Source organism: Podarcis muralis, chromosome 8, assembly GCF_964188315.1.
Source record: "Podarcis muralis chromosome 8, rPodMur119.hap1.1, whole genome shotgun sequence".
NCBI classification, from domain to species: Eukaryota; Metazoa; Chordata; class Lepidosauria; order Squamata; family Lacertidae; genus Podarcis; species Podarcis muralis.
In genome coordinates, this window is record NC_135662.1 from 14,521,334 (window position 1) to 14,546,227 (window position 24,894).

A 24,894-nucleotide genomic window follows, 5' to 3' on the forward strand; every position below is an offset into this window, starting at 1 on the left:
ACCCAGAAATAGTGCTTCAGGTTAAGAACTTTGCTTCAGGATGTGAACAGAAATTGTGCTCCGGCGGCGTGGCAGCAGCAGGAGGCCCCATTAGCTAAAGTGGTGCTTCAGGTTAAGAACAGTTTCAGGTTAAGCACGGACCTCCAGAACGAATTAAGTACTTAACTCGAGGTACCACTGTACCTTCTATCATTGTAACATTAACCAGCGTTTTCTCAAAATTCTGCCATTAAATATGTAAGGGGGAAAGACCTGTAACTGCCCAGATGTTGTTAGATTTCAGCTGCCCATCAGTCTCCTCCAGCATTGCCACGAGTCTAGTTGGGAGCTAAAGTCCAGCACCTCCCGAGTTAAGCTGCACCCCCTAAACTGTTCATATGTTTAGTGCTGGCCCCATTGTTCCGACAATGGGAATATGTTTCAGCAACATGTTTTAAGGATCAGGCTATCTACTGAATTGTTATTTGGTGGTTGAGTTTTTTTCCGTGTATGTTTACAATAGGGTGGCAGGTAGGTTTTATTGAGTACTTGTAATTAAAACAAAAACTCCACCATGAGCTATGATGGTTCCCCTTATAATCTTAATGTGTTTGGATTTTCTTTTTTTCTTTTGGCCAATTGTGATCTTCAATCAGTCTGCAATTCTCAACATTTTCAGTGCTTCAAAAGTTTGTTTGACATGTTTTCATATACTGCAAAAGGAGGCCCTTTACACATTTATATATTATTACCCATTTCCACTGCTGTAATAACCACCTGCCATTGTAAAGAGTTTTGCATCTGCATTTCTTTTTACAGGGTGCTGAGCTGACGTTTGCTAGCTAGGAGATAATTGGGGAGGGGAATCAGTCCATATTTGATTTGCGTCTTTTCATAATAAAGGTGAGCAACCTGTAGCAATTCTCTCCCATTGATTTTCCACTTACTTCTAAGTGAAAAATCAAACTTAACTGCAGCAACGAATGCCTTCATAGACCAGCAAAATCACATTGCCTATCAAGAAGGGAACACATTGTATTAAAGACTTCAGGCGGCAATTCTGTAGGTTGGTTGATGCAAAACATTGTAGGCCTCGAGAGACAATGGAGTGCACCTCCAGGGGTGAAGTCAAAACTCTGTTAGCCCCAAAGTGACCTCCCTGGGGTGCAAGCCTGGGTAGTGTGTATGGAGGTCCTGGGATGCCCACCTGAGAAGACTCCCTGTGCTGGTCCTGGGGGCTAATTGAGATGCTAATGCTAATGCGGTCCAAAGGAAAGCAGAGCAATACGTTTGGCACCAGTTTGGCTGTAGGAGTTGCCAGAAGGAGGCTGGTCCAAGGCACCATCCAACCATCTAAGGGACTCCACTCTGGGTTTATGTAGGGTTTACTCCTTCGCCTTTTCTTTTCCCAAAGTTATCCCTCAAGGCTGTGCAGGTTTAGTGAAATATACTCTGAGTCGAGAGTGGATTCCATGCTCTTTATTCAGTTCATAGTGGTGAGGAGGAATGGAAGTTCCCCCAGAATGTCTGCTTTATATACATTATTTACACAATGGGCCCCACGTGATTGGCTAATTCTGGGATTCTCCTGTAGGCCAATCAGGTTGTGGATTCACTTCCACCTGGAGCTGGATTGGGTGGCTCCTGTGGCCCAATCAGACTGCTGCATTCTGAATCCTATTGTTCTAGGACCAATCAGACTGCTGCATTCTGGAGCCTATTGTTCTAGGACCAATCAGACTGCTGCATTCTGAATCCTATTGTTTTAGGACCAATCAGACTGCTGCATTCTGAATCCTATTGTTCTAGGACCAATCAGACTGCTGCATTCTGGATCCTATTCAACTCAGTACATAACATTTAGGGGATCAGAATTTACCTTCTCCTAGATGGGCTACCTTCTCAGGTGGACGAGACCCATCTGCTCCTCATTTCCCATGCAAATGAAATCTAAAGTGGCCAGTCCTCAGAATATAACATCACTACCATCCAAATCTGTTGCCTTGGACATTCCTTAGCTATGGATCCCTGCTGGCATTTTCACTATCAGGAACTGCCTTTACACTTTTGATGCACATCACAGTATGGAGTCAGTACCTGTGATGTTCCTGCTACAGCTATATGGGTGATAGGTTGGTATTATTTTTTTGAAGCCAGGCTCCTCGTTTGTGTGTCTCACTGTATAAGACAAGCTTCCTCAACCTTGGTCCTCCAGATGTTTCAAGACTACAGTTCCCATCATCCCTGACCACTGGTCCTGCTAGTTAGGGATCATGGGAGTTGTAGGCCAAAAACATCTGGAGGGCTGAGGTTGAGGAAGCCTGGTATAAGAGAACTCACAGTAGGCACTTAGCTTTTGTTACCTGGTGTAGTGGTTAAGAGTGGTAGACTCGTAATCTGGTGAACCGGGTTTGCGTCTCCGCTCCTCCACATGCAGCTGCTGGGTGACCTTGGGCTGGTTTGACATCAACTGACAGGAAGTGCCTACAGAGGGTGGTGAACATAGCACAATATATTATGGGCTGTCCTGTGAATGCACTGGATGAAATAGCGGAAGAACGTTGCCTCAGGAGAGTGAGGAAAATTCTCAGGGATGATTCACACCCTGGCCTGCACTTTCTTGATCTCCTGCCCTCGGGCAGAAGATATAGAAGCATGATTAGTCGCACCAACAGGGTAAAGAACAGCTTCTAGCCATGGGCTGTTAGGCTGCTGAATGACAAGATAACAACAGGACAACTGACTTTCGGGTTTGGTGGGTGTGCGTCAGTAAACGAGGGGAATTAAGACTAAGAGAGCTGAGTGGGGGGGGTGCACATGTAATCTCACTGTATACAAGTTGAACAAGTGACAATAAAGTATTTCAATTTCAGTATTTCAATTTAATATATATAAGTTGTAAAAAGTAATGACAAACCTAGACAGCATCTTAAAAAGCAGAGCCATCACCTTGCCAACAAAGGTCTGTATAGTTAAAGCTATGGTTTTCCCAGTAGTGATGTATGGAAGTGAGAGCTGGACCATAAAGATCGCCAAAGAATTGATGCTTTTGAATTATGGTGCTGGAGGAGACTCTTGAGAGTCCCATGGACTGCAAGATCAAACCTCTCCATTCTTAAGAAAATCAGCCCTGAGTGCTCACTGGAAGGACAGATCCTGAAGCTGAGGCTCCAGTACTTTGGCCACCTCATGAGAAGAGAAGACTCCCTGGAAAAGACCCTGATGTTGGGAAAGATGGAGGGCACAAGGAGAAGGGGACGACAGAGGACGAGGTGGTTGGACAGTGTTCTCAAAGCTACCAGCATGAGTTTGGCCAAACTGTGGGAGGCAGTGGAAGACAGGAGTGCCTGGAGTGCTCTGGTCCATGGGGTCACAAAGAGTCGGACACGACTAAACGACTAAACAACAATAAGTTGTAAAACTATTTCTGTACCCTCGTGTCATAAAAGGTCAGGGCAGTGTACGAAACATCTTTAAAAATCCCACAGCAGAGTGGTTTGGCACTCATGCGCTGCTTGCAGCATGCTTCCTGCAAGCCTCTGGTCAGCCGCTGTGAGAACAGGATGCTGGACTAGATGGGCCCACTGGTAAGCAATACTATCCTTATGTTCTCTCTATATTCCAGATTAGGGATGACCACGGTTCACAACAGACCGGCTGTATCAAGGAAAGTCGAGGCTACCCCAAGAGAGCTGAGGAGGAGATGCAAAACACCCTCCAGATGGCAGCGAGGACTAAATCCAGAGTTTGGTTTTGCATGCAAGACGGCTTCCTCCATATGCACTTGATGTTTCAACTGCTGAAACACCAAAAAGAGAGTGGGGTGTAAGTGCGGCGAGGGCGCCACAGATGCTGTGCAATCGGTGCTGCGCCAGCTCCGCCTCCGTTTGCCCGCGCCGCGTTCCAAGCGCCAGCGGACGAGGAATACCTTCCCAAGCCGACCCGGAAGCTCGCACCTTGCGTACGCCTCTACTGCATTTACAAGTCTATGAGTTGTCTCCGTAAACCCGCCTAGGCTTGTCTAGCTTGCGGCGCAGCGCCATCCTCTGTGATCCGGAAACGGGACCCTCTCTAGGAGCGTGGGCTTCCGGCGCGCTCGCTCGCCTCTCTTCCCAAGGCGGCATGGCGCTGCCTTTCGACTTCGAGGAGTCGGTCTTCGAGGGGCGCTGCCGGGAGGGGAAGGGACGCGGCTCCGCCTCTCCTTCCCTCGGCTACAGCCCCCGGTGCTGTGAGCCCGAGGTGAGGGAGAGAAAGAGAGAGAGAGAGAGAGAGAGAGAGAGAGAGAGCAAAGGCTGGGGTTGGGATGGGAGGAGGCCCCATAGAATCCTGGGAAGTGTAGTTTTTAACCCCTCCCCCCCTACAGAGATACATTTCCCAGGATTCATTGGGGGAAGCTATAAATGGGCTTTAAATGGGTGTTGCTCCAACCTCGCAGCTCCCAGGGCAGGTTCTCTCCATGCCTCTGCCTTCTCTGACCTGGTGGCCCCCAGATGCTTTGGACTGAAACTCCCAACAGACTGAAGCTGGTTGGAATTGTCATCCAAAACATCTGGAGATTGTTGCGTTTGTTCTGGCAAAATGTGGGGCAAGGCGGTTGGGGGGGGTGATTCCCCCCCATTTGGTGTTTTTTTAAAATTTATTTTATTATTAATATTATATTATTATTATTGCAATTATTTGTTGTTGTTCTTATAGCAATTATAATTATTATTATCATTATTGTCATTATTATTATAATGCTGGCCATCTGACTGGTTGCCCCAGCCACTCTGGGCGGCTCCCAACAAAATATTAAAAACAAAGGGATTTCGAAGCAATCCATTGCAACTTATTGCAGCCTAACAGGATGGCCCCTCTGAAATTTGTCACATGCACACACGAATTTGTAAACCTTCCTGTGGCTACCCAGAGCTTAAGTACGTGATCTTTCACACATCCTTTCAAACATATGCATGTGGAGAGGATCCCTATCTTTTTTGGGGGGCGGTAGGAAGAGTGATAGAATGAGAGAGAAAAAGAAGACCTGAAATACAGGACAAAATTATATCAGTACAGGACATAGCATTTTACGTTGAAATACGGGACAATCCTGTATTATACAGGAGAGGTGGCAACCCTATCTAGACAGGACCAGGTTGGGGAAGACTAATGTATGAGGTAGAGGGGAACTCAGTATCATAACATTGTAAAGGGACCACCAAGAGTCATCTAGTCCAACCCCCTGCAATGCAGGAATCGTAGCCAAAGAATCCCCAAGAGATGACTCTGTTTAAAAAACTCCAATGAAGGAGAGTCTAACAGTCCATCAGACGGCTCTTACCTTCAGAAAGTTCTTGCAAAATGTTTGACTCTTCCTAATTGTTTAAAGAGCCTCGTATGCCTGTTGTGGGGGGCGAGGGAGTAAAATCAGAGTCTTATAATTCTTGGTGGAACCTGTGGCTCACCAGATTATTGCTGCCTGGAGCTGATGGGAATGAAGGCCACAGTCTCCCAATCCCTACTTTGAAAATGTAGGCAGTTTATTCTTTTGGCATGAGTTTTCATAACTAAGAGCCTGCTTTGTCATTCTGATGGATGGGTGTATCCAGCATGCAAGAGTCAATTGATATTTATGGAATCGATTGGTAACCCAAGCAACACAACTGATTTTTCTCCCCTTTCCCTCCCTGCAGTGGTTTTGTGAGGAAACAGACTGGGACGATGATGCCGAATGTGTCAACATTAAAAAATTCAGAGGAGATTTGGCATACAAGCAGCGAGAATTTAAGGTATTCTGGATACTATTATTTGAATGTGGCACATGATAAAATATTGCACACGAGAGCATGCTTATATCGTTTATCCTCGGGGCATTTTTTGAATGAATAAATAAATACTGACTCAAATCAGAGGGTTCCCCTCACTGTTTATCTTTGTTTTTGTTTTTTTAATTGTACGTTTAAATTTTGCATCTTGCCCACTTTCATTTTCATATTTTGGTGTTGTTGCAATTGGTCCCAGGAATTTGGTAAAGGGCAAGATGACAGGGAGATGGCAGAATGCCAGCTGGGTGCTAGCCTGGGGTTACAGCAACATCCTGTGCACATCAATGGGACTTGCACCTAGGTAAGGGTGTATAGGATTTCACACTTTAGTATTTAAACAAGGAACCTCAAGCCAAATGCCACACTCCACACTTTTCTGTCTAACTCTCAAGTCTTAATGGCCCTTGAAAAATGTCTGCCCCCCGCCCCCTAGTGATCTTACCTGGCTGGAATGCTTCCTTGAACTGTGACAACATCTCTTGTTTGCCTTGATAGAAGACGGGAAAGTGGTGTGCGTCTGGCCACACCCACCGCTGCCATGTGGCCCCCAGAAGCTTACCTAGAATTGAATGTGGCTCTCAGGCTGAGAGTCCCGCTTTTCAGGAGTAAGATTATTTCTTGCCCTAGAACTTGGGCCTTGATCCTGCTTTATGCCTAATGATTATGCACAGATCTCAGGCCACTCAGTCTTCCTGAGTTGCACTAAGTTCAAGCTCAGTATTTCCAAAATCTCGTTTCAGAAGGCTCTGTGCGAATATTCCGGCTGCCTTGCTCTGCTGCCTCCCAGCAACGCTGCCATGCGGAGAGATGTGCAAGAGAGCCGGGCTCGTTGCTTTGCTCACCTGGGGAGACACAAGGAAGCCTTGGAGATCGCAGAAACGCTGGTTGGTAGTTTCCCCATTTCCCCCCCTCTTTTTTTAATTGTTGCGTTTCTATTCCATCTTTCGTGCGAGGAGCTCAAGGCGGTTTACCTTGTTATCCCTCTCCCTGCTTTCATCATCACAGCGACCCTGTTGTGAGGGAGACGGAGAGCAAGACTCCCCAGGCTTCAGCGAAAGGAACCTAAAGCCTCCGGAGCGTGGTGGGAGCACTCCCACTGCCCTTCAGGGGCTTCGCGTTGCTATCGCTGAAGCCAAGGAGCCTGCATGCGCTCCATAAGACGCATAATTTTTGGAGGGGAAAATGTGTGTCTTGTAGAGTGAAAAATACGGTACTTCGTCATGCAGATTACCCGCTCTAAGACCCCACAGCTAATTCTCCCCGGTCTCCTCGCTGGCCCAAGTAGGACCAATTCAGCCAGCTAGCCCTGGGGATTATCTAATGCTTATTTCCCCTAAATTGATCTCTGAATTTTGAATTTTATTGTTATTCATGTTTTTATATTGTATTTTATGCTGCTTTTACAATTAAGTGTTTTAAATTTGTTGTTAGCCGCCCTGAGCCCAGTTTTTGAGCCGGGAAGGGCGGGGTATAAATAAAAATTTAGTAGTAGTAGTAAACTGTGGAACTCACTCCCACAAGAGGCAGTTATGGCCACTAACCTGGGTGGCTTTAAAAGAGGATTGGACACATTCATGGAGGTAAAAGCTATCAGTGGCTACTAGCCATCATGGCTGTGCTCTTGCCTCCACAGCTGGAGGCAGCATTGCTGCTGAAAAGCACAGGAGAGGGAGAGATTTCATCAGGCAAGGCCTTCTGGTTTGTTTCCATGCTTCTGCCAGGCAGTAAGTGAAATGGGAGGCACTGTGAGCTAATAGCTTGTTCAGGCAGTAATTTTGGCTTTTCATTATGTGCTATCATGGCCATGATGTTAGCTCTATTGCTTCTTCTTGCCCTGTTAAATTTGGATATTATTTTTAAGCCGTCTGAGTGCATACTTCTTTATTCAAGAAAATGTGTCCCCCCACCTTTCCAGATTCTAATAAAAAAAGTCAATACTGCATCCTTTTAATCCTCGAATTTCTTTTCTTTCTTGCCAGAGACTAGGAGCAACAAACACTGACCACATAACAACAATACTAGGGCTGCAGCTGGCCATTTACCAGACTCTGGAGCGTGTCGAGGAAATAATTGGGTGCTTACAGCCGCTGATTTTGTTGCACCCCTTTCACCCAGGGAACTGGAAGCTGCTTGCTGAAGCTTACGCGAAACTCTTGGAGTTTCCAGCCCCATTGTCTCTGTCGGAGGCGGATCTCTTGCAACCCGATAGCTTGACTGCAGGCAACTGTCTCAAAGCTTTGGCAGAGGAATGCAGATCCCAGTGCTGCAAAAAAGACAGCTCAAGGAAGGGTTCCTCTTTGCAGTTTTCTCCCTGGACAAACAACAGCTTTGGATCTTGTGAGGAACGCCAAACAGAAAAGGGGCATTTTGGTGCCTTGGGAAGGACGAAGGCACCTTTGCATGCGACCAAGGCGGCTGTACCTGATTCCTCGGGACAAGAAGGGTCTAAAGATCTTTGGATATATGCATGTGCTTCCTTCATCAGAGCAAGGTAATGTGCAACACTGTCTATAAAATTATCACTGTGTGTGTACAAAATATTCCATACAGTTCTCTTTTTAAAAAAAATTATTAGACAGTTTCAGCATAGCAAATTATCAATCCAAATAATCAATTACATTATTTTTTCCCCTTTTCCCCCCTCCCTCTCCGCCCGACCCAGGACTTCCCTCAGCTCCCTTCTCTGGTTTCTTTGCACATATTCTCTGAATGTTATAAGTAAGTTCTTTGTTGTTGTTTTTTTTTGGCAGGTCTTGTCCTACAATCCCTAATAGAAATGCTTCTGGTTTTTTTTTTACAAAAGTCATTTTAAACATTTTTTTTCAGTTCGTTATGTATCATTTCCCAATTTTTTTTTAACTTCTCTACATTCCCATCACATATGATAAAAGGTACCTTCTTTTTCTTTACATTTCCAACATATGTTTGACCCAGTTTTGTACATTTTTGCTATTTGTACTGGTGTAGTAAGGGACGCAGCTGGCGCTGTGGGTAAAACCTCAGCGCCTAGGACTTGCGGATCGCACGGTCGGTGGTTCAAATCCCTGCGGCGGGGTGTGCTCCCGTCATTCGGTCCCAGCGCCTGCCAACCCAGCAGTTCGAAAGCACTCCCGGGTGCAAGTAGATAAATAGGGATCGCTTACCAGCGGGAAGGTAAACAGCGTTCCGTGTGCTGCGCTGGCTCGCCAGATGCAGCTTGTCACACTGGCCACGTGACCCAGAAGTGTCTGCAGACAGCACTGGCCCGCACGGGCAGGGGTACCTTTACCTTACTGGTGTAGTATACCAGCTGCAAAACACTCATACTTCCCATATTGGGAACTCATCCTGTGAAATCTTTTTTAAATTCAACAACGTTGTCATGTGTTCGTTTTGGCTGTCAAAACTCTTGCGACTCCGCTGTGTACACTCAGCTTTACTTTTACTTTTCCTCCAGGCTCTTGCTGCAGCTCATTCAATCAAATCAGTCTTCCTTTGCATTAGAGTGTAACTTGAAGGCTCAGCAGGAAATTGAAGACAAAATCGCATCCTTCGGCTTGAAAGGCGACGCCTTGTTTTTGATGACTAAGGTGAGTGGAAGTTCTGTGCCAGGTTAGGGAACCTGTGGCCCTCCAGCTATGGCTAGACTGCAGCTTCTATAACCCCTGATCGTTGGCCATGGTAGCTGGAACGGATAGGAGTTCAAGATCTAACAAGATCTGGAGAGCCACAGGTTCCCCACCCCTGCCAGAAAATGTCAGAAGCCACGCTGAATGTATATAATAATAATAATAATAATAATAATAATAATAATAATAATAATAATAATAATAATTTATTATTTATACCCCGCCCATCTGGCTGGGTTTCCTCAGCCACTCTGGGCAGCTTCCAACTGAATATTAAAAACAATACAGCATCAGACATTAAAAATTTCCCTAAACAGTTGTCTTTTAAAAGTAAAATAGTTGTTTATTGCCTTGACATCTTCTAGGAGGGCGTTCCACAGGGCGGGCACCACTACCAAGAAGGCCCTCTGCCTGAATATTAAAAATAATACAGCATCAGACATTAAAACTTCCCTATACAGGGCCGCCTTCAGTTGTCTTTTAAAAGTAAAATAGTTGTTTATTGCCTTGCTGGGAGGGCGTTCCACAGGGCAGGCGCCACTACCGAGAAGGCCCTCTGCCTGGTTCCCTGTAACCTCATTTCTCGCAGTGAGGGAACCGCCAGAAGGCCCTCGGCGCAGGAGGTCAGCACCAACACTTTGAATTGTGCTCGGAAACGTACTGGGAGCCAATGAAGATCTTTCTGGACCAGGGAACCCTTTTCAGCCTGCAGGCCACTTTTCCTTCTGAATACCAGTCGCTGGAAACCACAGGAAGGGAGGGTGCTCTTGTATTCAAGTCCTGCTTGCAGGTTTCTGACTGACACCTAGTTGTCCACCGTGAGGACAAGATGCTGGACTAGATGGACCATTGGCCTGATCTAGCAGGTTCTTCTTACATGCTAATGTACCCTGCCTTTCCCCCCCTTCCCTGCAGGTCATGGGAGAGGACCTTGTCCCAGAAAAGCTCAAGGAGGATGCTCAGGGAGAGGTGAAATGCTTAGGTGCTTCAACCCTGGCATCCATGATGACTGTGACTGCCATGGAATTTGAAAGGAAGTGGTTTCAGAAGCTCAGAGACCAGTTGCCGCACTTGGACTGTCACACATAGCGCAGGGTGCCTGCATGGAGACTCTTGGATGCATTTATGCTTTCCTGGTTATCAAGATGATTTGTATGTAAGTGCCTAGAGGATTGTACTGGCCAGAGAAGAATTCTGATTCCATCTGTCTGAGCCTGGGATGGTTGCCCTCTTCAATGTTAAATGAGAATGGTTTAGCCGACATGGGGAAGGTTATGAACTTGTTTTTGGCAAGGCAATTGATGAATGGCATGTCAGGAGTCTAGCCTACACTCGAGTAGGACCCTGACAGAGACATATGCCCGACTGGCACGTTATCTCCCTCCTGGTCTTTCGTTCGGGAGCTTCATAAACTTCCTTCAGCCTGAACATCACAGCGACCGATGCCAACAGACACCAGCACACTTAGGGATCCGCAGAGTTTGCACAACTTACGTGATAGGTAAAGGTAAAGGTACCCCTGCCCGTACGGGCCAGTCTTGCCAGACTCTAGGGTTGTGTGCTCATCTCACTCTATAGGCCGGGAGCCAGCGCTGTCCGCAGACACTTCCGGGTCACGTGGCCAGCGTGACAAGCTGCATCTGGCGAGCCAGCGCAGCACACGGAATGCCGTTTACCTTCCCGCTGGTAAGCGGTCCCTATTTATCTACTTGCACCCGGGGGTGCTTTCGAACTGCTAGGTTGGCAGGCGCTGGGACTGAACAACGGGAGCGCACCCCGCCGCGGGGATTCGAACCGCCAACCATGCGATCGGCAAGTCCTAGGCGCTGAGGTTTTACCCACAGCGCCACCCGCGTCCCAACTTGCGTGATGGACCCCAGCAACTCAGCATTTTGGCTAATCTACTTTATTTACATATAAACACACACAGAGCACTGCAACATACACCGTCATGTGATAGACAACAATCCCACGACTGCAATCATGGAGCAGGAATTCTAACATAGCAAGCCATTTCCCAGGCTGCTAGTTCGTGACCCATTCACTTTTGGGTCTCCCAGTGCATGGATCTGCTCTGTGGAACGATAGCAGAGCAGCACAGGCCTCAAATAAGGTTTGACAAACTTCCCTCCCATTGCCCATTTGCAAAAGGGATGTCCATGTGAGAAAGTAACCCTGGGGGATCTTGAGCAGGGGCCTGTCTCCCATTTGTCTCTTGCATGTGCTACAATCCTCTTCTTAGAGGTTGGTTCTCGGTAAGTGTAACTTCTTGTGAGCAGCTTCATGTCATTCCCCAGATCAGAACGGGCTAATAACAACATCTACCGTATTGGCCTGAATATAAGCCTCACTCCCCCCCCCCCCCAAATTCTGATCATGGAAAATTAAAGTGCGGCTTATATTTGCAACCTTATGGTAAGTATCCAAGAGCACAGCAAAATGGTGCCCTCCCCATACGTAGTCTGTCCTCTCCCCCAAGGCTGGGAAGGGAGAGAGCGAGGAAGGCGAGTGGCTTATATTCTGTTAATTTCTCTCTCCCCGATTTTAAAGGTGCGGCTTATATTCAGGTGCGGCTTATATCCGGGCCAATACGATATTATGCTTCCCATCTCAGAACAGTCCACATTCCAGATAGTTAATGGTTCAGTCCCTGGTATTTTCCAGGTAAACGGTCAGGTAACGGGGAGATCCAGTTACCTTGACATTCTACATAGCAGCTTTTCATATATTAGGCATCAGGCAAAAACGTTCCTCTTTAACCAGGCCTTTGGCTGATTGACAGCTAATGCCCTTTTAAATGTGTTGTGGAAGAGGGGATTATTGGGTTGCTTTTGTTTTTATTATGTATTTTGTGTCTTTATATTGTGATTTTATGTTGTAACCACGCTGAGATCTACAGGTATAGGGGTGGTATACAAATTTAATAAATAATACTAATAAAATAATAGGGGTGGCTCACTTTTTTCCCCAGGGTAGGTGTAGCTGAAGTGTAAAAAGGGGGGGTGATTGAGGGCTGTGGCTCAAAAAGCTGTCCTCCAAAATGTTTTCCTATCGGCTAGTGGACACTGTTTTTAATGATTTTCTATTATTATTACATAAAGGCAGAGGGAAGTGTGGGGCAGCTGGGTCTTGTCAACCTGGAAGAGGAGCCCATTTAGGAGAAAGAAAACTCTGATCCTAAACCTCCGCTGCCTTTGTGGGATATCTTTGGGAGAAGAAACGGCTAAGGATTAAACCCTACACAAATCCAGAGTGGAGTCTCTTAAGACCAGGGGTCAGCAAGGTTTATCTTGCCTGGGCTGGATTGGTCCTGCAGAGATCCCTCCATGGCGTGTGCGCCCGCGATTTCTGGCGTCTGTGCATGCGCAGACATGAATTCTGGCGCCGCAGAAGCAGGTCGCTGCGCTGCGCCGGTTTAGCACAGCAGGCGAGTGGGCGGCTCGGTTTGGGGGCGGCTCATGGGCCAGTCAAACAACCTCCCATGGACCTTAAGTTGCTGACCCCTGCTTAAGATGGTTGGATGGCACCGTGTATGCCATCCAACTCCTGCAGCCAAGCTGGTGCCAGACATCTTTGGACCACATCAGCAAGAAGGAGAGGGGGGGTCTTGTCGTCTGGGCAGCCCAGGACCTCCATACACACACAGGCCCAGGCTTGCGCCACAGGAGGTCACTTCAGTGCTGCTAATGCAGCAGTTTGACCTCACCCCCGGAGGTGCACTCCATTGTCTCTCAAGACAGACAGCTGCCAACAACATATATAGGGTGGAATTCAGTGCACCGCTATGCCGAAGGTTGCATCTGAGCAAAAAAAATTCCAGCTTGCTGGGCGGAAATGTTTCCGGCAAGGTTTTTTAATTTCGCATATGCTGAAACACAAAGTACAAATGAAGAGCAGATATACATGAAAGCAATATACATGAGGAAGATGCCGTGGATACGTAGCCTCAGCGACCCAAAAGGATACGGCACCAGGGATTGCAGGTTTTTTAAAGGTAAAAGTAAAGGGACCCCTGACCATTAGGTCCAGTCGTGACCGACTCTGGGGTTGCGGCGCTCATCTTGCTTTGTTGGCTGATGGAGCCGGCGTACAGCTTCCAGGTCATGTGGTCAGCATGACTAAGCCGCTTCTGGCAAACCAGAGCAGCGCACGGAAAGGCCGTTTACCTTCCCGCTGGAGCGGTACCTATTTATCTACTTGCTCTTTTGGTGTATTTTCGAACTGCTAGGTTGGCAGGAGCAGGGACCAAGCGATGGGAGCTCACCCCGTCATGGGGATTCGTTTTATACTTTACCGAAGACTGTGTAGCATCTTATTCTAGGAGGGATTAAATGGGGAAAATACTAGGAAATATTTACAGAGACTCTAACGAGTCTGAGCAAGCTATCTGCAGTGCGTGTGTTTTTAAAAAGGGGGGAATGTTAACTCTGCTGATTTTGTTGAACTTGTAAAGACAAGTTGGGATAAGATATCTTGGACAATATATCCTCCCCCGCATCCCTAAGCATTCCCACAAAGACAGCAAACCCCTGGCCCCAGTCAAGTCATCCAAGCAGGTTAGCATTGTGAAGGCACCTCCAGACTGGGTTCATCTGTGCCCTTTTGACATCCTCTTGCCTCATCCTCATAGGCCTGTAGATGTTGACTTTGTTGTAAAGGACCGCCGGCGAGTCGCTGATGTATTGCCGGTGGTAGTAGTTGACCTGGATGCCGTTTGGCTGCGGGTTCATGTAGGTGGTGTAACCGTGGAAAGAATGGACCCTGCTGAGAGGCGATGGTGACGCCGTGTGTCTGCTGCGGACAGGAGCCTTGGGCGGTTGCCTGCTTCGCGAGCCGCTGTGGTTCGACGGGCAGCTGAAGGGGTCCGACGGGGTGCGGAGGCTGCCCTGGTTGCTGCTGTTGGTGAGGCTGCCTTGGGTGGCTGCCGTGCTCTTGTTGAGCAGGAAGAGGGACGTGTGTGACGGAGGCCTCAACCCGGCCACAGGCTTGGATAAGGCGTAGAGGTGCCGGAACTCCTCGTCAAACAGCTCCACCACTTGGCCCGTGAACTTGGAGAGGAAGTTGCGGTGGACTTGGCCGCACAACCACGTGAAGCTGGGAGGCAAGAGGAGGCGGGCGGTTGGGTGCGAAGTGGAGGAAAGATGGGGAAAATATCCAGGTTAACAACTTAGAAAGGCATAGTAATAATTATTATTATTATTTATACCCTGCTCATCTGGCTGGGTTTCTCCAGCCACTCTGGGGAGCTCCAAACAGAATATTAAAAACATGATAAAACATCGAACATTAAAAGCTTCCCTAAACAGGGCTGTCTTCAGATGTCTTCTAAAAGTCAGATACAGTCATACCTCATATTACGTCCGCTTCATGTTACGTTCTTTCAGGTTATGTCCCGCAGCGACCCGGAAGTACCGGAAAGGGTTACTTCTGGGTTTCGCCGCTCACACATGTGCAGAAGCACAAAATGACATCATGCGCATGCACAGAAGTGGCGAATGGCAACCCGCGCATGCGCAGATGCGCTGCTGCGGCTTGCGTTCTTTTCATGTTGCGAACGGGCCTCAGGAACGGGTCCCGTTCGCAACCAGAGGTACCACGGTAGTTGTTTATTCCTTGACATTTGATGGGAGGGCGTTCCACAGGGCGGGCGCCACTACCAAGAAGGCCCTCTATCTGGTTCCCTGTAACCTCGCAGTGAGGGAACGGCCAGAAGGCCCTCGGAGCTGGACCTCAGTGTCTGGGCTGAATGGTGGGGGTGGAGAAGCTCCTTCAGGTATACTGGGCTGAGGCCATTTAGGGTTTTACAGGTCAATACCAACACTTAAGGGATGCGGGTGGCGCTGTGGGTTAAACCACAGAGCCTAGGGCTTGCCGATCAGAAGGTCGGCGGTTCGAATCCCCACGACGGTGTGAGTTCCCGTTGCTTGGTCCCTGCTCCTGCAAACCTAGCAGTTCGAAAGCACACCAGTGCAAGTAGATAAACAGGTACGGCTCCGGCAGGAAGGTAAACGGCATTTCCGTGTGCTGCTCTGGTTTGCCAGAAGCGGCTTAGTCATGCTGGCCACATGACCCGGAAGCTGTACGCCGGCTCCCTCGGCCAATAAAGCGAGATGAGCACCACAACCCCAGAGTCAGCGACGACTGGACCTAATAGTCAGGGGTCCCTTTACCTTTACCTTAAAAAGGTAAAGGGTAAAGGTACCCCTGCTCGTACGGGCCAGTCTTGCCAGACTCTAGGGTTGTGCGCTCATCTCACTCTATAGGCCGGGAGCCAGTGCTGTCCGCAGACACTTCCGGGTCACGTGGCCAGCGTGACATCGCTGCTCTGGCAAGCCAGCGCAGCACACGGAACACCGTTTACCTTCCCGCTAGTAAGCGGTCCCTATTTATCTACTTGCATCCGAAGATGCTTTCGAACTGCTAGGTTGGCAGGCGCTGGGACCGAACGACAGGAGCGCACCCCACCGCAGGGATTCGAACCGCCGACCTTTTGATCGGCAAGTCCTAGGTGCTGAGGCTTTAACCCACAGCGCCACCTGCGTCCCTTACCTTACCAACACTTACCACCTGCGTCACCTTTACCTTACCAACACTTTAATTTAATGGTCAGCACCAACACATAGCCTCTTCTACACATAACTCAAGGGACTGATGTGGACTTAAGAACGTAAGCCCATCTAGTTCAGCATTCTACTCTCACCGTGGCCAACCAGATGCCTGTAGGAAACCGGTCAAGTCATAGACTCATAGATTTGGGAGGGACCACGAGATTCATCTTGTCCAACTCCCTGAAATGCAGGAATCTTTTGCCCAAGGCGGGGCTCAAACCCACAGCCCTGAGATCAAGAGTCTTGTGCTCTACTGGTTGAGCTAGCCCAGGCTATATAAGAAAAAGTGTTTTGACTTGCAATTTTACTAGACTAAAGAAGTTCCAAGTGCCCAGGTTTTCTTCTTGTTGAGCAACTGGGTGGAAAAAATGGCTTGCATGGGTTTATAAAAGTTGCTTTCTTTACCCCTCTGCAAGTAAAACTGGCTAGAATTGTAAGGGATCTGGAATATCCCCAAGAGCTAGAGGGTTTTTCCACCTGCTTCCTATCCCCTAACCGGCTCTGCCCATTCTTAACCAAAGGAGGAAAATCCCGATTTCAGCTTGTTTTCTTACTGTCACCAGCTGTTTTTCAACATGCATCGTTTGGGGGCTTGAGGGGAGATTTTAGGTTTCTGCATAATTTAGCCTTGCATAGCTAAAACACAGGCAGGTGTGCCAGATATTGCTTAATGCCGCATATCAATGTCATGACGAGGCAGATGCATTTGTGTGTGTTTGTAAGAAAATTAATTGGGTGTGAAGATCTCTTCTAGCCCAAAGCTAGCATAGTTCTGTTTAAAGTTGGTTTCTGGGGAGGGGGGGGGGGAGAACCAGCATAAGGCAGGACTTTGTTTTGGAGAGTACACCTCTAAATCACGCTCCTCAATCCCCTATGATTGCAAGCAGGGATGATGATGATGAGGATGATGATGATTGGTGCTCACTGGTACAGAGTACCAGTACCTCTCTCATGAGTACTGGCACTGCATTATTATTTTACCCAAAAAGAGGAGTAATTGCAAAAGTTCAGCCACAAACAATTACACCTGTATGAAGGCTGTCGGAACACCAGGTCAACTGTTCAAATTTAATACTGTATGATGTTAAACAGCATATTAAAAAGCAGAGGCATCACCTTGCCGACAAAGGTCCGTATAGCTAAAGCTATGGTTTTCCCGGTAGTGATGTATGGAAGTGAGAGCTGGACCATCGCCAAAGAATTGATGCTTTTGAATTATGGTGCTGGAGAGTCCCACGGACTGCAAGAAGATCAAACCTATCCATTCTGAAGAAAATCAGCCCTGAATGCTCACTGGAAGGACAGATCCTGAAGCTGAGGCTCCAGTACTTTGGCCACCTCATGAGAAGAGAAGACTCCCTGGAAAAGACCCTGACGCTGGGGAAGATGGAGGGCACAAGGAGAAGGGGACAACAGAGGACGAGATGGTTGGACAGTGTTCTCAAAGCTACCAGCATGAGTTTGACCAAACTGCAGGAGGCAGTGGAAGACAGGAGTGCCTGGTGTGCTCTGGTCCATGGGGTCATGAAGAGACAGACACTACTAAATGACTAAACAGCGTGTTAAACTGTCTTTGTGCTGTTGCTTCAAGTATGCATTTAGAAATATGATGGGGCTACTTGTTTGATACAGCATATGCCTTTTGGTGGGGGCTCTCCAGAAAGGTTGCCCATGAAGTGGACTGAAAACTGTTGCTGTCCCTGTCAAGATTAAAATGCATCTTGTAACTTCAAACATTATTTTTAGTAAGTTGGCAACCCAAATACGCAGAAGCACTCGGGCCAACTTGTGCATTTGGCAGCCTAGTAAGTTAATGTTTATTAGAGATATTTATGCTTGTGATATAGTCACATGGAAGATTTTTTTTTAAAAAAATGTATATAGCAGCAAGCGAGGTGTAGTAGCCTGGCAGCAGTTGCTGTTGCCCATCTGCTTAAATTGTTCCTCTCACCAGTCAAGCGGCGCAAATGAACTGTCAAGTTATTTTTTCCTACAAGCTTCAGTGCAGAAGACAGCTGTGAGCACAACCTTCTTGCAATGGGGTGAATGGATGTAGCAGGTGAGCTTACCTGTACGATCCAGACAGAACGTATCTCCAATCGGAGATGATGAATTTTTCTTGGATTTGCCCGGAGAATTTTCGGCCCGATTTGGCGCAGTAAACCTCCCCTGTGACGCTCCGCACGGAAATATTCTGGGAAGTTATCAAAGAATGCTACAAGTTAGTCACAATCTCTCGGCCCTGATCTACCACACAGGGTTGTTGCATGGTTAAAATGACGCAGAGCCATCAGCTCCTTGGAGGAAAATATTGACATATAAATATTGACGGTTATTGTGCATCTCACGAATCAGACTAAAGTCCAGAAAAACTTTTAAAAAATTGTTAAGGTGCCACAAGATTCTGGGTTGGTTTTGTTGCGAAAGGACTAGCGTGCCTGTTTCTCTGGAAGCTGTTATTAATTGTTTTCCATTATTTATTTGTGCTCTTGTATAGATACTTATAGGACGCGGGTGGCGCTGTGGGTAAAAGCCTCAGCGCCTAGGGCTTGCCGATCGAAAGGTCGGCGGTTCGAATCCCCGCGGCGGGGTGCGCTCCCGCTGCTCGGTCCCAGCGCCTGCCAACCTAGCAGTTCGAAAGCACCCCCGGGTGCAAGTAGATAAATAGGGACCGCTTACTAGCGGGAAGGTAAACGGCGTTTCCATGTGCTGTGCTGGCTTGCCAGATGCAGTTTTGTCACGCTGGCCACGTGACCCGGAAGTGTCTCCGGACAGCGCTGGCCCCCGGCCTCTTGAGTGAGATGGGCGCACAACCCCAGAGTCTGTCAAGACTGGCCCGTACGGGCAGGGGTACCTTTACTTTTTTATAGATACTTGTAAATAATACCACTTGCATTCTGATGCACTTCTGAGTTCCCCTAGAATCCTGCCCCATGCCCCATTCCGGCCAGAGAATTACGAAAGTATGTGGAGCCCCTCAGATATTTTCCAAATTGCTTTCCCAGTTGCCTCTGCTACCTCAAAATGTTGCAAAATGTTACAAAATGTTGCCCAATACAGATTTTATTCTTGATCTATTCACTAGTTAAATCCCCTGACATATTATCTCCTTGCTCCTACTAAAACACACAACCCCATGAGCTGACGGTTTGCCATCCAGGCGTGGTTTACTCCCAAGGCCCACTCAACTCAGCAATTGTGCCAACAGCCCAAAAACTGGGGGGGGGGGGATGTATCTTAATTGCCCCCTCCCTAGTCAGCAGATGGGTCGCTCGATGAGCAGCGGTTGACCTGGGCAGCTGCGTGTCCTGTTTGTATCTGCGTGGCATGTTTTGTGCCAATGTGCGAGGGGTCCACACCTGCTTTTGGTCACACCCACTGTGGGTATATTCCTCCAGCCCTGAGGGCTGGCCAAGGGTGAACCATAGCCCTTCAGCCGAAGGAAGATTAGACAGCATTGTGATGATCTCATCGAAATAATCTGCTACCTTGAATTGGCCACGTCATCAGATATAGGACCAGCCCTAACTACAACAGAAGTGTACTGTCTCATGACTGGTTGATGGACACTAGCTTGGATAGCATAGTTCTGTTTTAAAGTTGGTTTCTGGGGGAAACAGAACCAGCATAAGGCAGGACTTTGGTTTTGGAGAGTACACCTTCAAGAAGTGTACTGTCTCTGACAGCAGAGGTAGAACAAAGCCACCAGGGTTGGCAACCACCGATAGTCTCAGGGCAGATCTGCACCATACCTTTAAAGCACATAAAGGTAAAGGGACCCCTGACCATTAGGTCCAGTCGTGACCGACTCTGGGGTTGCAGCGCTCATCTCGCTTTATTGGCCAAGGGAGCCGGCGTACAGCTTCTGGGTCATGTGGCCAGCATGACTAAGCCGCTTCTGGCGAACCAGAGCAGTGCACGGAAACGCCATTTACCTTCCCGCCGGAGCGGTACCTATTTATCTACTTGCCCTTTGACGTGCTTTCGAACTGCTAGGTTGGCAGGAGCAGGGACAGAGCAATGGGAGCTCACCCCGTCGCGGGGATTCAAACCACCGACCTTCTGATCAGCAAGTCCTAGGCTTTGTGGTTTAACCCACAGCACCACCCGCGTCCCTTTTAAAGCACAGAGAATTGTAGAATTGGAAGGGACCTCAAGGATCATCTAGTCCAACCCCCTGCAATGCAGGAATCTCAACCAAAGTATCCCCGACAGGTAGACATCCAACCTCCGTCAAAAAGCTTCCAATGAAGTCCACAACCTACTGAGGGAGTCCGTTCGACTGTCAAGCAGCTCTTACTGTCAGAAATGTTTGCCAGCACATGGCAACCCCCAGAGAATCCTGGGAACTGCAGTTTGTTAAGGGTGCTGGGAATTGTAGTTCCGCGAGGGGGAAACTGTGGTTCCCAGGATTATTATTATTATTATTATTTAAAAAAAAGATATTTATTAAGATTTTAGGCAATAAAACAAAGTTCACACTCACAACCCAAAAGAAAAAACACCATCACAATCAATCAACAAAGCCAAAGAAGAAGAAAAAAACGCAGTAAAACCCCCCCCATACAAAATAGAAGAAAAAAGACATAAAAAACATTAAAAAACCAATTTCTTAGATATTATTTTCATAGCCCTCCTTCCAGACTCCCTCACATCTCCCTTTTCTGTGTTCCCTTTTACAAAATCTTATTCAGCAATACTTCACCTTCTTTTAAATCTTATTTTGTATTATACATTTCAACTGTTATGTCTCCAATTTTTCCCTTTATTATCAATTATTTGAATTTGACATAACATTATTCTAACTTCACCTTTGTTCTTATAAACCAGTTTTTGCTCCTTTCAGCTATGTCACTAATGCCATATTATCTTTATATCCTGCATCATTCTAACATTCATACAATTTACAATGCTTTTGCATTGTGGTTCCCAGGATTATTTGGCTTTAAACATGTGTTTTTAAAAGCATGGTGTGGATCCGCACTGATTCTCCATGAATTAGAGAAAACAAAGTCCTCTTTTAAAGACATCTAAGCTGGAGGCTGTCAGATAATAATGAGGATGAGGTGCCCCCCCCACTCCTTTACTTAAAACAAGCTAAGCCAAGACAACACACAGACACCAAAACAACCTTTCTATTGCTGTGTTTTGATTCAAGCTGGTTGGGGCTTGGAGAGGAAGATGGACAAGAGACTGCAATAGTACCTTGAAGTGACCCTCAGCCACATGGAGCTTGTCGCACATTTCGGTGAAGAGCTTTAGGTTGCTGTGGTCGAGCAGCAGGTAGACAAACACCCTCCGTTTGTTTGCGGCTTCCAAGACGTCGCAGAATATCTCGGCGTCAGTGAACACATCCATCAGGATAGCCAGTACCTGGGATGGGGTCCAGAAGGAGGAAGGGAGGGAGGCAGATGAAGGCCAAGCTGAAATACACTCTGAGGACCTGGGAACATCGTACCTGCCAAGCAGACCGGTGGCAGTACAGTGGTACCTTGGTTCTCAAATTTAATCCGTTCCGGAAGTCCGTTCCGAAACCAAAGGGTTCCAAAGCCAAGACACGCTTTCCCATAGAAAGTAATGCAAAATAAATTTTACTATATAACAAGACCATTGATACATTAAATGAAAGCAATAAGCAATGTACTGCAGTGACACAAGCAATCCATCAGTAGCTGAATTGGGTTCCCCCCCAAAAGAGCCACAAACACAAAAGCACAAAATAAATAGCAAAAACAGACAGACCTCAGCGTAATACTCAAAATGGAAGTGTGGCACTCAAAACGGAAGCATAACACTCAAAACAGAGCACATTTGCCTTCTGAAAAAAAGCTCACAAACCGGAACATTTATTTCCAGGGTTTGCAGTGTTTGGGTTCCAAGTTATTTGAGAACCAAGGCATTTGAGAACCAAGGTACCACTGTTATTTATTCAGAACTTGCTGAGCGTTCAAAGCAAGCTTTAACTCAGCCATCCTCCCAGCAGCCTTGCAAAGTATGCTTCAAAGGTATCATGTGTATTCTTGAATCCTTGCAAAATGCTGTAGAGAATGCTCTCCCCACCGCCTTTCTAGCTAGCTCCTGAAAAGGCAAATACCAGGTCCAATTTCCCTGCCAAAAGGAAGCTCTGTATTCATTCAGGTTAAAATGTAAGAGGAAATGACCATAAATCTGAAACCAAGATTTTCTCAAAGATTATTGTCGTCCGTCCCCTCTGGCCACATATTAAGCAAGGAAGGATGCTGGCCACATATTAAGCAAGGAAGGATGGGGACTTTGCTGCTTACATGCAAACAGAGCACACCGTAGTTCAGAGGTAGAGCATCTGCCTTGCAGCTGAAGGTCCCAAATTCAAACCCCAACACCTCTAGGTGCAGCTGGGACCATCCCCTCCCTTAAACCCTGGAGAGCTGCTGTCCGTCAGTGTAGACAATGATTCAGTTTAAGGTTCATCCTATATCCCAAATGACCTGCAGAGGGTACAATGTCCACTGTGTTGCTGACACGTTCAGCTCATAAAAATCATTGAATTGTAGAGTTGGAAGGCACCCCGAGGGTCATCTAGTCCAACCCCCTGCAATGCAGGAATCTTTCACCCAACATGGGGCTCAAACCCACAGCCCTGAGATTGAGAGTCTCGTGCTCTACTGATTGAGCTATCTACCGTCCTTCTCACCAAATCAGAAACCATACAACAGCTCTCGACTCTGACACAGCTTCTGGCTTATTTATTATTATTTCGTTCGGCTCATTTGATGTTTTATTATTGCATTCCTATCCCACCTTTCCTCCAAGATGGCGTACATGGCTCTCCGTTTCTCCATATCATCTTCCCAACAACCCTACCAGACAGCTTGGGCTTAGAGTTGTTGGCTGGCCCAAGGTCACCCAGTGAGCTTCACAGCACCTTTGAACCCGGGTCTCCTTGCCTGACCCACCACAGCCCTTGAGCCTTGCCTCTCCAGGCCTAGCCTGCCTGTGCATTGAAGCTCGCCCATTTGCCCACCCAAATCCCATCCGCCATACCTGACTGGTCTTGTTGATACAGCGGCGTATGATGTCCCGGATATTGCTGTTCTTATCCGTCTGGAAATACACTGTGGCGCTGGACTTCTCCTTCAGGTAGGGCTTCTCGGACGCACTCCATGTGTGGAGAAGAGCCGGTTCGCTGCTCTCTGAGATGAGAGGGAAGTACGTCCCTGACTGGAGGGACCTAGTGTCATTATTCTGCCTCGGCCCAGCTTCGCCATCGGGGTGCGTGTCGCTGGCGTAGTAAGGCTCCCTCATGTTCCTCTTGATGTACTGAGCTTCCACTGTGGACAAGAAGTCCACTTCTCCTTCTTCATCCAAGGCCTTGAGATAAGACTGGAGACCGCCATCTAAGAGGGCGTCCGTGGCCAGCCGGACACTTTCGTTGTGACTGAAATCCAGTTTCGCCAGCCGGAAGGACCAGTTTTTGACGTCCTCCAGCCGCCTCCGGATCTTGCCCATGTGTCTTGATCGATTCATGGCTCTTCACCAGGCCCATGCGCTCGAACAGAGGGCTGGATCCGGTCTGGCCTGGCGTGGTACTGGCTTAGGCAAACAACAACACCACACCACTTGCAAGCTGTGTAGGGTCCCACATCCAGCACCTGGAGGTGCCGGGTTGCAAACTCTCTTTTGTCAAGAGCATAATTTCTTAGCGAAGAAACCCACAAACCCTCAGCGCCTAAGGCGAATTGTCCTAACCACCTCTCTTCTCGATTCCACAGTGCGGGTGTTTCTCTAAAGAGAAGAAGTCAAGCAAGCTTAGCTGAGGCACTTCAGTAACGATTATGCTCCAGGTGTCCCAAGCTGATGAGTTTGCTCATCTGAGAAAGCTACACCTTCTCCTCGGGGCCCAAGAAAGTGGGTGGTGGGTGGACCAAGAAAGAAAGGAGGGGGGGGAACAACCCACCAGATGCTCATTATCCAATTATGATTTCATCAACTGATTTCCTTTTCTCCTGTCATTCAGTCAGGCAAGGCAAGGCAGAGCCCAGGCGAAAGCAGAAGCAGCCTTTCTGAATAACATTGGAATAGCTCAGTCTTAACAGACACCTACAGATTTAAAGAGGTGTGGTGCAGGTCATGTTTAGTCCAGCTCCCTTGCAAGATGTCCACAGCTAGAGAATCACCAAGAGATGTGGAAACTTGTTTCCTGAAAAGAAAAAGTTTGAAGACCACTCACTGCCTTCTCAATTCATCCAGTGTTTGCCAAACAGGTGCTCTTCAGATGTGTTGGACCACAACAGCTTGCTCAGTCAGCATCCAAAATATCTTCAGGGCACCAGTTTGGGGACGGCCAGACTAAATCACCGAAGGTTGCAAGTTTATTCCACACATACCCATGTCTGCATAAAAGCTTGGTATTAAGGTTACAGGGGATCTGGTTTGATTTTATTTTTTAAACAAGGTTATACCACATGGAAGGGACATGGGTGGCGCTGTGGGTTAAACCACAGAGCCTAGGACTTGCCGATCAGAAGGTCGGCAGTTCGAATCCCTGCGACGGGGTGAGCTCCCGTTGCTCAGTCCCTGCTCCTGCCAACCTAGCAGTTCAAAAGCACATCAAAGTGCAAGTAGATAAATAGGTACCACTCCGGTGGGAAGGTAAACGGCGTTTCCGTGCGCTGCTGTAGTTCACCAGAAACGGCTTAGTCATGCTGGCCACATGACCCAGAAGCTGTATGCCGGTTCCCCCGGCCAATAAAGCGAGATGAGCACCGCAACCCCAGAGTCGGCCATGACTGGACCTAATGGTCTGGGGTCCCTTTACCTTTACCTTTATACCACATGGAGGGATAAAACTATAGGAAAATGTGTTTATTCTCTAATGAAGAGCATTTATGTTTGACATATGTCAGTAGTTTATTG

The 24,894-nt window shown here is 47.6% G+C and overlaps 2 protein-coding genes across 3 annotated transcripts; one reads left to right on the forward strand and one right to left on the reverse strand.

Annotated features, from left to right (window-relative positions):
* The first annotated feature begins 4,044 nt into the window (after window positions 1–4,044).
* Window positions 4,045–11,751, forward strand: C8H8orf76 (chromosome 8 C8orf76 homolog). 2 transcript variants are annotated; one of them, XM_028736210.2, is made up of 6 exons: window positions 4,045–4,218; window positions 5,652–5,747; window positions 6,524–6,667; window positions 7,763–8,274; window positions 9,220–9,352; window positions 10,307–11,751. In XM_028736210.2, the coding sequence occupies exons 1-6, from the start codon at window positions 4,102–4,104 to the stop codon at window positions 10,478–10,480; spliced, it is 1,176 nt and encodes a 391-aa protein (XP_028592043.2). In that variant the 5' UTR covers window positions 4,045–4,101; the 3' UTR covers window positions 10,481–11,751. The 2 variants fall into 2 exon arrangements, with proteins under 2 accessions (XP_028592043.2, XP_028592044.2); XM_028736211.2 differs by lacking the exon at window positions 4,045–4,218 and adding an exon at window positions 4,354–4,559.
* Window positions 11,752–13,228: 1,477 nt separating this feature from the next.
* Window positions 13,229–23,863, reverse strand: FAM83A (family with sequence similarity 83 member A). Its single transcript, XM_028738562.2, has 4 exons — window positions 23,023–23,863; window positions 21,205–21,372; window positions 18,069–18,193; window positions 13,229–14,485 (listed from the first exon to the last, which is right to left on the reverse strand). The coding sequence occupies exons 1-4, from the start codon at window positions 23,503–23,505 to the stop codon at window positions 13,936–13,938; spliced, it is 1,326 nt and encodes a 441-aa protein (XP_028594395.2). The 5' UTR covers window positions 23,506–23,863; the 3' UTR covers window positions 13,229–13,935.
* Between the last annotated feature and the right edge of the window lie 1,031 nt (window positions 23,864–24,894).